The 13,860-nt window shown below is 37.0% G+C and overlaps 1 protein-coding gene across 2 annotated transcripts in view; it reads right to left on the minus strand.

Moving 5' to 3' along the window:
• Positions 1-9,683: 9,683 nt before the first annotated feature.
• Positions 9,684-13,860, minus strand: part of HMGN5 (high mobility group nucleosome binding domain 5) — a 94,458-nt gene continuing 90,281 nt past the window's right edge. For both annotated transcript variants that reach the window (XM_032757233.2, XM_058441446.1), the window contains exons 6-7: positions 11,857-11,994; positions 9,684-10,878 (exon numbers count right to left, since the gene is read on the minus strand). In XM_032757233.2, coding sequence (XP_032613124.1) covers positions 10,267-10,878; positions 11,857-11,994 — 750 coding nt within the window. In that variant the 3' untranslated portion in view covers positions 9,684-10,266. The remainder of the gene's footprint in view (positions 10,879-11,856; positions 11,995-13,860) is intronic.

Below are 13,860 nucleotides of genomic sequence, written 5' to 3' on the forward strand. Positions count from 1 at the left end.
TGTAGGTTTGATCCTGTCATCGTGTTGTTAGCTGGTTACTAAGGATACTTGATTGTGTGACTGCTATATAGTGCCAATGGTCTATGTACTGAAGTGTGCATGCATTTCTGGTTGCTGGCAACAATCTTTTTTTTCATATTTAGCATTTCCTTAAGGACCTCTTATAAGGCAGGTCTGGTGGCAACAAATGCCCTCGGTATTTTGTTGTCTGAAAAGAATTGTATTTCTCCTTCACTTACAAAGATTAGTTTGGCTCAGTATGAAATTCTTGGTTGGAATTTCTTTTCTTTATGAATGCTTCCGTTTGTAGAGTTTCCGCTGAAAGGTCTTCTATTAGCCTGATGTGGTTTCATTTTCACATGAAAATGTCCCTTTTCTTTAGATGTCTTTAACATTTTTTTTCTTTCATTTTGACCTCATAGAATCTTATGACTACGTGTCTTGTGGATGGCATATGTATAGTATTTTACAGGGGTTCTCTACATTTCCTCCATTTGACTGTCTCTGTAGCGAGGTTGGGAAAATTTTTATGGGTGATATTCTCAAATATGTTTTAGAAGTTGCTTGCTTTTTTTCCCTCTCTTTCAGGGATGCCAATGTGTCATATATTTGGTCTCTTTACAGATTTCCATATTTCTTGGAGGTTTTATTTATTCTTCTTTATTGATTTTTCTTTATTTTTTAAGGCTGTGTTATTTTAATGAATCAGTCTACAAACTCTGAGATTCTTTTCTCAGCTATGTTGATTCTGGTGTTAATTATAATTTTATTATGAAATTTTTGAAGTGTGTTTTTCAGCTCTATCAGTTCAGTGTGGTTCTTTCTTAAAATGACCATTTCATCTTTGATTTTCTGTATTATTTTATTGTATCTCTTAAATTCCTTGAATTGAATTTTGACTTTCTCTTGAATGTTGATGATCTTCATTCCTATCCATATTCTTAATTATATTTATGATATTTCAGCCATTTCACCCTGGTTAAAAGCCACTACTGGGGAACAAGTGTGGCTGTTTGAAGGTAAGAAGAGTCTGAATTTTTGAGTTGCTGGAGTTCTTGTGCTGTTTTTTTCTAATCTACATGGGCTGATGTCCCTTCCTTTGAAGTGGCTGTCCTTAGGATTTTTTTGTTGTTTATTTATTTTTTTATGCCCTTCAGTGTTTGATTGTGGCATAGGGTGGGTTCAGTCAACTGGCTTTTATTCTAGTCCAATCCTAGGGCTCGGAGGAGCTCCCTCCAATTTCTGCCTCCATGGCCTCATTTTGTTTTTGTGTGTTCTGGTCCATAAGACTTTCTTAACAGGTGCTGCAGTTGGCAGAGTGGTCATATCCTTGCTGGGTTGGCCTTAATCTGCTGTCTGAGTGTTTCTCTGGGGAACACAGGATTGCACCTGCCTGCTGAGTTCAGGCAGATTCAGGCCCACTGGGCTGGAGGCTCTAGTGGGTGTAGCCTGTCTGCCTATGGGAGCTGGGGTTGGGGGGAGTTGTCCACCCTGTTGATCCAGTATTTCCATGGCTGCACCTCTTGGCAAATTTAGGCAGAATTAGTACCACTGGGCTGGAAGCTCTAGCAGGCATGGATTGCCTGGCTGTGAGAGTTGGGAAAAACATCTTCTGTCCAGGTGTTTTCTGGGACAATAAGAGGCTTCATCAATGGACTAACTTCTGATAGAAGCAATATCACTGGGCTGGAAAGTCTAGCTAGCATTGCCTGCCTGGCTACTAGCATCAGGGGCAGTCAGGGTCATCTGCTGATATGGTTTAGATATGTGTCCCCATCCAAATCTCATGTCAAATTGTAATCCCCATTGTTGGAGGTGGGGCTTGCTGGGAGGTGATTGGATCATGAGGGCAGAGTTCTCGTGAATGGTTTAATACAATCCTTCCTTGGTACTGTATATTTAGTGAGTTCCCATGTGATCTTATTGCTTATAAGTGTATAGCACCTCCTCCTGCGCTTCCTCCTGCTCTGGCTGTGTAAGATGTTCCTGCTTCCCCTTGGCCTTTTGTCATGATTGAAAGTTTCCTGAGGCCTCCTCAGAAAGACAAGTTGCTATGCTTCCTATACAGCCCACAAAGCCATGAGCCAATTAAGCCTCTTTTCTTTATAAATTACCCACTGTCAGGTATTTCTTCATAGCAATGCGAGAATGGACTAATAAAGAAAATTGGTACTGAAGACATAGCATTGCTATAAAGATACTTGAAAATGTGAAGGCGAGTCCAGAACTGGGTAATGGGCAGAAGTTAGAAGAGTGTGGAGGGTTCAGAAGAAGACAAGAAGATGAGGGAAAATTTGTTACTTCCTAGAGACTTGTTAAATAGTTGTGACCAAGAAGTTGATAGTGATATGGACAGTGAGTCCAGCCTGAGGAGGTCTCAGATGGAGATGAGGAACTTCTTGGAAACTGGAGCAAAGGTCACTTTTGTTATCCTTTATCAAAGAGCTTTGTTGGATTGTGCCCCTGCCCTAGGGATCTGTGGAACTGTAAACTTGAGAGAGAGATGATTTAGGGTATCTGGTAGAAAAAATTTCTAAGCAGCAAAACGTTTGAGATGTGACCTGGCAGCTTCTAACCACCTACACTCATATATATGAGCAAATAAATGACCTGAAACTGGAACTTATATTTAAGAGAAAAACAGAGCACAAAAATTTGGAAAATTTGCAGCCTGGCTTTGCAGTAGAAAAGAAAAACCTATTTCCTGGTGAGGAAGTCAAACAGGGTGCAAAAATCTGCCCAGATAAATAGGAGCCAAGTACTGCTAGCCAAGACAATGGACAAAACACCTTGAAGGCATTTCTGAGCGCTTCATGGCAGCCCCTCCCATCACAGGCCTGGAGGCCTAGGAGAGAAGAATGATTTCCTGGGCCAGGCCCAAGGCCTCACTTCCCTGTACAGCCTCAGGACACTGCTGTCTGCATCCCAGCTGCTCCAGGTCAGCCATGGCTGATAGGGGCACAGGTACAATTTGGACCACTGTTTCAAAGGGTGCATGCCATAAGCCTCAGCAGCTTCTATGTGTTGCTAAGCCTGTGGGTTCACAAAGTGCAAGAATTGAGGCTGGGAGCTTCCACCTAGATTTCAAAGGACGTATGAAAATGCCAGGATGTCCAGGTAGAAGCCTGATGCAGGTGTGGAGCCCTGATGGAGAACTTCTAGTAGGGCCATGTGGAGGGAAAATGGGGTTGGAGCTCCCACACAGCGTTCCCACTAGGACACTGCCTAGTGGAGCTTTGCAAAGGAGGTCGCCATCCTCCAGACCTCAGAATGGTAGACTCACCAACAGCTTGCAACCTGCACCTGGAAAAGCCCCAGGCACTCAATGGTGACCCATGAGAGCAGCTTCTGGGGCTGAATCAGAGATACCTCAGGCCTAGGAAGCCCACCCCTTACACCAATGGATCTTGGATGTTGGACACAGAGTCAAAAGAAATTATTTTGGAGCTTTAAGATTTAATGACTTCCCTGCTGGGTTTCAGATATGTGTGGGGTCTGTAGCGCCTTTCTTTTTGTTGATTTCTCCCTTTTGAAGAAGAATATTTATCCAATGCCTGTACCCCCATTGTATCTTGAAAGTAACTAATTTGTTTTTTTTATTTTACAAGCTCATAAGTGGAAGGGGCTCTTCTGGTCTCAGATGAGACTTTGGACTTTTGAGTTAATGTTGGAATGAGTTAAGAGCTTGGGGCATTGTTAAGAAGGCATGATTGTGTTTTTCAATGTGAGAAGCATGTGATATTTGGGAGAGGCCGGAGGCAGAATGGTATGGTTTGGATCTATGTTCCCACCCAAATCTCATGTTAAATTGTAATCCCCAGTGTTGGAGGTAGGGCCCGGTGGGAGGAGATTGGGCCATGAGGGCAGATTTCCCTCTTTGTACTGTCCTCACGATAGTGAGTGGATTCTCCTGAGATCTGGTTGTTTAAAAGTGTGTGGCACCTCTACCCTCCCTCTTCTTCCTCCTGTCTTGGCCATGTAAGACATGCCTGTTTCCCCTTTGCTTTCTGCCATGATTGTAAGTTTCCTGAGGCTTCCCAAGAAGTAGATACCACCATGCTTCCTGTACAGCATGCAGAATGCAGAACCAAAAGCCAACTACTCATCTTATCTTTATAAATTACTCAGTGTCAGATATTTATTTATAGCAGTGCAAGAACAAACTAATAAACCCATCCTGACATCAGGATGTTACTTGGGATAATGAGAGGCTATGCCCACTTGCTGAGTTGAGACAGAAGCAAACCACTGGGCTGGAAGCTCTAGCAGGCATTGTCCATCAGACTACTAGTGGAGAGGTTGGGGTCACCCAAGCTGCCATTTGGGTGTTTCTGGGGAGAACAGGAGGTTGCATCCTCTGGTTAACACAGAAGATGGACCACTGGGCTGGATTCTCTAGCAGGCACTGCCTGTGGTGTTACCATTGGCAGTGGGGTGGGGTATCTTGCCCAGCCATTCAAATGCTTCCTGCGACAGCAGGTTGCTGTGCCTGTGCTGAGTTTAGGCAGAAGCAGGACTGCTAGGCTAAAAGCTGGTACTGAACCTTATCTGGCAAGTAGGAGTTAAGCAGTCTTTCTGCTCACAGGTCCCATGACTATGTCCTCTGTTGGGGCAATGGTGCCAGTGCTCATCTACTCTTGGACCCAAGGCTTGTAGAGGTTCCTTTGAACTTGAAAGTTGCTACCACAAACATCTGGGCGGCTCTTTGCCTTAGTCTAGAAGGCTGGTGGCAGGGATGAGGGAAGGCCAGGGGATTCTCACTTTTCTTGTCTTGCACAGGTTCTCATGGAGAGTGTGAATCTCCCAGGGAGTTCTCACTCACTCACCCTTTCTTATGTTGGAGAGGCTCTCCTGGCTCCATGTTGAGCCCAGACAGGCTGGTTCCCAGCTTTGCTCCTCTCTGCTTTCTGTGTCTGCTGCCATGATGCATATCAACATGGTTTCTCAGATAACCAGCATTATCCCGTAAGCAGGCTATAACATTTATAGCAGATCCATAGAAAGCGAAGGTGTAAACTTATTGTTACCCAGAGAATTATAACCAGAATGAGTGATTTATAGAAAGATTGACTTTTGTTGTGGAGTCCACATAACACATGATGTAGATAAGCCCTCTCCTAAGTATTTACAAAGAACCATGTGAGGAGCTTCTCTCTTGTAAATAGTCCTTTGGAGGATACCAGTTACACTGACTACTCGCTTCTGAACAGGAACATGTAACGCCAGATTCTGTGGGAATATATCTCCAATGTGCTATCCTGTAGGATGTTGAAGGGAGGCCAGGGTGTGTTGGGCAGGGTAGGTGAGAAGTGGTCAAGGCAGTTGAGGCAGTGGTGGTGGAGCCTGAGGTGACCAAGGCGGAGGCAATCATGTCTCTGTATTCTTAAAACGTATTCTCACACGAGTAATTTGACTACTGCCTGGCTTAGATTTAATTTAATTATAGCACAGGAGGCTCTAAACCAGAGCTGACTTGGTGTACTTCTTTTTCTCTGTTTCTTATATGTTGAACAACTTGTTCTAACAGTTCTGCTTTTAAATTTTAGAAAATTGCTGCAATAATATATTCAAAAAATAATTTTTGGGGACCAATAAATTACTGTTTGAGGATTATCAAAACCTGATTTTTAAAAATGATGTCAAGATTTATTTGTGATCTCAGTAGGTCATTAATAATGCCTATTATATTATGGTTCATAAGATTAGACTTCAGCTCTGACATGCACTTGCTCTATATCTTCTTTTTTCATGCCATATTAAACATGGGTTTTTAAAACAAAGATTAATGATAACTGGCATAGAACATTTTAAACATTATTGGAGGAAACATTAACAGCAGGCCTTTTTTATGTAGTAGAAATGCCCAAGAAGAATTACATTTAATGGTTCTTTTTTTAAGGAACAACAATAAATGATAAACAGAATCATACTTTCGCATCTAATTACAATACGACTTCTAAGGTTATTCCCATTAGAAAACTGTTGACTCTGAGGAATGCCTCCCTACCAGACAAAATAAAGCTTAGGGGTAAACACTTTATAGTGTCACCAGAAAATTTTAGATTAAAACTTCAGCAGTATATACTCAGAAAATCAATTATTGTCTAAGTCAGCATTATATGTTACTGAAAACTTACGTTGCAAATAATTAACAAAATATGTCTCATATTACTAAAGAGGCACCAAAAGTCCTTTTTCAACAACTTTTCCCTGTAGTGTTCCTTATAGATTTTTTGGTACCATTGGCTATTTCTCTCCAACTTTGGTAAAGATTGTTCTACTACAGTAGATTTGTAATGCACATTCACTTTCACTTACAGTGATGGTGTACTGTTTTTATAAATTACCACCATTCCTACCCCACTCTTCCTTCCACATCTTGCAGTTGTTGAGGCTTTTAGGAGAGAAAGTGTGTGAGGCAATGTTTGAACGGTAAAGGGAAAGTAGAATCCAATTAAACATCAAGAAACAAAATAAGACCTGAGGAAGAAAGGTTACTTTTGTAATACAGTATGAAGAAATGACCCTGTTTTAGTATATTTCAGTGTTCTTGCTATATAAGGGCTTTATCATGTAGTTAAAATAACATTGCACAGGGAAGCTGACTACCTTCCTTCTGTAGAAGGCAAGCTTTCACATGAAAACTCAAGATAATCCATTACCACAGTTCTGCTAGAAACCTGGAATATGTTTCGAAAGAGGAAGCCAAGATCGTTATTTTCATTTTGCATTGATAATGAATGGGATCAAGGTGTTTAAGAGACTAGTTTCTCTGTTGAATGTTATATGAATCCATTCTCTGTGGTTGCACAATGTGGCTAGGAAGCAGGGGATCCAAGCAAGGTGCCTAGAAGTTCAACTTGATCTTTGGGGTTGGTATTGATAACTGTAGCATTGTACAAAGTTTGAGAGAGGGTGTAAAATGGTAAAGGACTTGCCAGCTCTGGAAAAAGTAGAGTCAGAGGTCTGTGTTTTGAAAGTTAGACCTCTTGCATTTTGCGTATTTCCTTTTTTATTCTTAATATTTTGAAGTCTTTTTAAAGCCATGACAGTTAGCCAAGAAAAATAAAGTCATCAAAATTGGACAGGAAGAAGTAAAACTATCTCCACAGTTGTCATAATTGTAAAATAGAAAACCTTGAAAATTCCACAAAATGCCTATTACAGCTAATAAACAAGTTCAGCCAAATTGCAGAATACAAGATTAGTATACAAAAATCAGTTGCATTTTTATACCCTCCCAATGAATGATTCAAAATGGAAATTTAGAATTTCACTTACACCAGCAAAGATTAATAGGAATAAATTTAACCAAGGAAGTGGTGGGAGTCTTGTACACCAAAAAATACCAATTATTGCTGAAAGAAATCAAAGAGAACCTAAATAAATGGAAAGACTTACTGTGTTCATGGATTGGAAGATTTAGTATTGTTAAAATGGCAACATTCCTCAAATTGATCTGCATATTAATTGCAACCCCAGTCAAAACACCAACTGCTCCCTGCCTTGTTTTTGCAGAAATGGACAAGCTAATCCTAAAATTTATGTGGAATTGCAAGGGACCCGAAGTAATGAGCAAAGTTGGAAAACTGACACTTCTGATGTCAAACTTACTATAATACTACAGTAATCAAAATTTTTGTACTGACAAAGATTGACATAGGTTAATGTTGCAAAATTCAGGGTCCGGAAATAAACCCATACATCTGTGGTTTATTGATTTTGACACAGGTGCCAAGGCCATTGAATGGGGATAGAATAGTTTTTTTCAATAAATGATACTTGGGCAAATGGATAGCCAAATGTAAATGAGTAAAAATTGACCCCTACTTCACTTCATATACAAAAATTAACACAAAATGTACCAAAGACCTAAATGTATGAGAAAGAAGTATACAACTCTTAGAAGAAAACATATGTGTACATCTTAGTAACCCGGGGTTTGACAAAATTCTTAGCTATACCACCAAAAATATAAGCTACAAAAGAAAAAAATAAATTGATCATAAAAATTAAAAATTTGTGTATCAAAGGACACTATCAAGAAAACGAAAACCATAGAATGGGAGAAAAATATTGCAAATCATATATCTGACAAGGGACTTGTATGTAAAAGATATGCATATCTTAGAACTCAATGCTAAAGAGACAACCCAATTAAATAATGGAAAATGATTTGCATAGACATTTCTCCAAAGAAGATATACAAATGGCCAACCAGCACATGAGAAGGTGCTCAACATCATTAGAGAAATGCAAATCAAGATCATATGATTTGCATCACCTCCAAATCACCCTACTAGAATGGCTATAATAAAAAACATGCAATAAGTGGTAGCAAGGACGTGGAGAAATTAGAACACTCATAAATTTCTAGTAGAAATATAAAATGCTGAAGCCACTTTGGAAAAGTCCAAAAATTCCTCAAAAATTTATGCATAGAACTATTATAAGATCCAATAGCTTCACTTCTAGATATACACTCAGAAGAAATGAGAACATACATCCATAAAAAAAACTTGCACATAAATGTTCACAGCATTATTATTTATAATTGAAAAAACATGGAGAAAACCCAAAGGCCCATCAACAAACATAATGTGGTATATTAACAGAATATTATTCAGGCATTAGAAGAAATAAACAGTAAGTCTTCACTTAACATCATTGACAGATTTTTAGAAACTGTAATTTTAAGTTAAGCGACACGTAAAGAAACCAATTTTACCAACAGACTAATTACAATAGATAAGAGTTAAGTTCCTACCAAATATTTCTGGTCACAGCATCACCAAACTTCTAAAGACTAAAATACTTCTAATATTAAACACTGAAATAAATATAAGCTATGCATACAATTAAGAACAATAAGAACAAGGTAATTATTTACATGCTTATTCCAGTTTACAGTAGTGGATTGCTGCAGCCTATTTCAGCAGCTCAGAAGGCAAGGTGGGAACCCATCCTAGACAGGACTCCAGTCCATCACACGGAACTCACACACACACACACACACACGCACACATACACACTCATACTGGGATCATTTAGGCATGACAACCTAAAATGCACTTCTCTGGGATGTACGAGGAAACTGAAATACCTGGAGAAAACTCATGAAGACATGGTGAGAACTTGCAAACTCCACAAACAGTGGCCCCAGCTGGGAATCTATTTTCTCATCAAAATTATAACCAAACAGCATTGAACAAAATTAAGACCTGCTGTAATGATACAAATTACAATGGAGATTGACCTGAAAACGTTTTGCTAAGTTAAAGAAGCCAGACACCAAAGGCCACACACATATTGTGTGATTCCATTTATATTAAATGTTCAGAATAGGCAAATCCATAGAGATAGAAGGCAGATTAGTGGTTGCCAAGGGATGGAAGGAGGGGGATAAGTTGGGTGAAAATGGGGAGAGACTGCTAATTGGTGCTTTGTTTCTTATTTGGGTGATAAAAATTCTCTGGAATTAAACAGTGGACACAACATTGTGAATATACTGACAACCATTGAATTATATACTTTATTATTTTTATTATAATTAAAATGGTGAATTTTGTTATATTAATTTTATGTCAGTGAATATTAAATATTTTCATGAATAACACAATAGAAAAAAATTAAGCATAATATTTCACTAGCTACATTTTTGAAGATATAACAAAACACAATCATCGTCAAAGAGTCTTTTTATTAAGATAAATCCAGTAAAATTTGTGCATTCACACATAATCAAAACTGCCCTTCTGAAATAAACATTTGTATTTATTTTAAAAATGGGAATACAATTTCATTTTTCCCAAGCTAATAATAAAGTTATATTTGGGAAAGATAAGTTTAACTCTTAACATTACATGAAAATAGTTCACCTTCTTTATAAAAGCAACCTGCAGAACAACAAGAATGTTGGATGAAACTCTTTTTTTGGGATCCCTCACTTTATGAAATTATCACATATATAAAAGAGTAAAATTAAAATTCAAAGATCTGACACATAACTTACACAACACGAAATTCACTTGCAAAGTTGAAAGCATATTTTTTTCTATATATTCCACTACTATAATCACAAAATTTATAGATAAATGTTTCATGTTAGAAACTTCATGGCTAATAATCAATATGAAGATGTTCTGAAATTAAATCAATGCTAAAGAAAGGCTGTGTTTATAAAATTTTTGATAAAAATATTTATCTCTATTAACTTTACAACATGAAGGTACATGTTACCAAATTATGAAACTACATAGGGCAGTTTTAAACAATACTCTGCGGCTCCTCTTTTTTTCCATCTTCTTCGAGCTCATCTTCCTCTTTTCCTTCTTCCTCTTCTTTTAAATCTTTCTCTTTTCCAGCTTCTTCCTCATTTCCAGCTTCTTCCTCATTTCCACCTTCATCTTCTTTTCCATCTTCTCTCTCTTTTTCATCTTCTTTGACTTTTACATCTTTCTCCTCTTTTTTATCTCCCTTCTCTTTCCCATCTTCATTCTCTTTCCCATCTTCATTCTCTTTCCCATCTCCTGCTTCTTTTCTGTCTTCTTCCTCTTTTTCATCTTCTCCTTTCTCTTTTCCACCTTCTCCATTTCCTTTTCCGTCTTCACCTTTTTTTCCATCTTCTTTCTCTTTTGCATCTTCTCCTTTCTCATTTCCATTTTTATCCTCTTTTCCATCTTCTTCCCCCTTTTCATCTGTGTCTTCTTTTCCAGCTTCCCCTTTCTCTTCGTTTTGATCTTCTTCATCTTCTTTCTGATCTTCTTTTTCATTTTTTACTTCTGCTGCCACTGCTTCTTTCTTTTCTCCTCCCTTGTCTGTGGCATCTTCAATATTTTTTTCTTTTACTTCCACAATTTCTTCTTCAGAAGCTGGTGCCTGTATGCATAGTGAAAAGAAAAACAAGATTCTGTCTGTAAATTTAGAACCATTTCCCCTAAATATTTACACTGGATTATATCTATTTCACAGAAAGACTAATACTTCATTTAAAGAAGGTAATTTTCCTGTGAAAGAAGCCTGCTAAATATCACATTATGAGAAAACATTCTAAGAAATGAGATTAACTAAAGTATGTCCACAGAAATATCAACAAATAGATATTTGAAACAATAAATACAGAAACACTTATGAATACTTTTCATTTCAAATATGAAGAAGCACAAAGTAAATACTTAAAGAATGATATATATTTATTCTATATCAGCAATTCTTAATGAGGACTATGCATGTAAACATAATATAGTCCTTGGAAAAATAACATATTTTGTTTCTATAATAATGATATTTGTTTTTTATGTAAAAATTACTTGAAAAGTACTGTACCAGATATTATAAGATAACTTACAAAAGATTTTCCACATTTGCATATGTTTGGTTTATAGATTTGGTGGCTACATCCCATTTTCAGTGTTTTATTACAATACCTAAAAATGTTGTATGCATTAACTATGCAAAATAAGATTAAAAACATTTATATAATGATTTTCTTTGCCATCTACAGAGGAAATAAAAGAATCATAAATTCTGGAAAAGGGATTTACAAATAGCCTGTGTGCTGATAAAAGGAATAAAGATTGGCCTGTATTTAATAAGAAGGTCGTTATGTTAGTACTAAGTCATAAACACTGGCATTGTTCTAGTAACAGCAATGCTAAGCCACTGCTCGCACTACTGGTCCCTCTAAATTCTCATATTTTAAGTTAATTTTATTTTCCTCTTAGATACCATTATACTATAGAACCACTGCTCACTTAATTTTTTCCAACTTGTAAACTAAAAGGCAAATAGGAGTTCTTTCAGTTGTACCCATTGTTAAACTTTCAAATAGATAAAACTGTTAACATTAGAAGATACCTCTATAATTTTGGCTTCTCCATTTTTAGCATTTTCATTGTAGTCTTCTTCAACAACTGCTTCTTGCTTGGTTTCAGCAACTGCTTGGGCACTTTTATCTATGTTTTCTTCCATCATATCACTTTGTGTCTTCATTTTCTGCCAAGCAATATAAAACAATAAAAATAAATATACAATTAACCGCTGTGTTGATTAAATGGTCACAATTATTTTACCAGCTGTTGTAATAATTTATGCAAACACTTTAAAGTATCACAGATAAACCTGGTATCAAAAAATTATCATATAATATCTTCATTGTAAATTTCATTGTAAGCCTAAAGCAGCATTAAAAATGAACAATGTTCCCTTGATATAAATAAAATAAATTTTCTTTTAAGTTGAGTGACATAGATGAGAGGCAACCAGTTAGAATGCTGACTAGTTGCTGCCAAGGACAAACTGCTGGCATCAGGTTAGATTGATCAATTAATTCCCTCTGACTAGAGAGGGTCAGTTTATTTCTGTCAAGTCTAATTAATAAGGAACAGGGTTTTGTTGATTGTTAAGCCTCCATTGGTAATAATTAAGAGAAATGCTGTTAGTGAGAACAACAATTTAGATATATTTTTAAAAGACCTTATGGTGATATATGTGTTTCAATCTTTGTATCTACAAGTTTGGAATGCCCTGATTCATGACGACTTTACCAAGAAAATTTTTTGCCTACCTGTGTATGTAATAGAAAGACCACCGGATTGAGGGGCCAGAAAACCTGTGTTTGAATTCTAGATTTGCCACTTATGTGATGTGATCTTGAGCAAAGGCATAAGTATCTTTGAGGCTGTTATTTTCATATATAAAAAGAGAGTAATACCACCCACCTCACAGGGAAGTTATAAGGAGAAAATGAGAAAACACATGAAAAAAATGCTTTAGAAACTGTAATTTGTAATTTAGATATAAGTTATTACTCTTTTAACACATGAGAAACAGAGCCAAGGAGGGTAAAGTCTATGGTTATATAGTATATGTTTTAGTCTAGCCCTATTTTTCTTTTCTTTTCTTTTTTTTTTTGAGACAGGGACTCCCTCTGTCGCCCAGGCTGGAGTGAGGCAATCTCTGCTCACTGCAACCTCCTCCTCCCAGGCTCAAGCAATCCTCCCACAACAGCCTCCCAAGCAGCTGGGACTACAGGCACGCCCGGCTAATTTTTGTATTTTCTGTGGTGACGGTGATTTGCTATGTTGCCCAGGCTGGTCTCAAACTCCTACGTTCAAGCAATCTGCCCATCTTGACCTTCCAGAGTACTCAGATTACAGGCGTGAGCCACCACGTCTGGCCTTACTTTTCTTTTTAAAAGAAAATACGCTGTATTTACTGTTTTAAAAACTTGTAAGTTGAATATTTAACCTTACGTAATAGTGGACTTGAAAAGTAAAATGCAGAAAAAAAATAAGCCTTCTTTTCTTTTGTCACCATTAAATATACCAATTACTAAAACTTCAATTGCCCTAAGTTTAGCAATATTTTTTAATGAAGGATTTCATTTATGAACATGATGACAGTTTATACTTTGTTCAACTACAAAGTGATAGGATTAGATGCTCTCTAATGTTTCTCATAGCTTTAACCTTTTATGATTTCAGGAATTCAACCAGTATTCTTATGTATTAAGCAATTAACAGTAAACTAAATATTGAGATTATATCTATTTCTACATGCCTTTAGCCACAACACCAGAGTATGTAAGTCCATACAAAATCAATTGTGTCCATTTAAAATTAACATATGCACATATATCTTACATATATATTATATATATATAATTATATATAATCTTATATACTTTGCCAACTGTAAAATATTATCAAATGTTAGTTACTACTTTTATTACAAAGCACAACTTTGGGGTTACTACTGTTTTCACCTTTTGTTTTCCAAGGGAAACAGTATTGTCACTATATGATAGCAAACGCATGTACATTTAATCGGCCTATCCAACTGAAATTGTTTTGTCTCTAT

Source organism: Hylobates moloch, unplaced genomic scaffold, assembly GCF_009828535.3.
Source record: "Hylobates moloch isolate HMO894 unplaced genomic scaffold, HMol_V3 SCAFFOLD_7, whole genome shotgun sequence".
In the NCBI taxonomy this organism is placed as follows: domain Eukaryota; kingdom Metazoa; phylum Chordata; class Mammalia; order Primates; family Hylobatidae; genus Hylobates; species Hylobates moloch.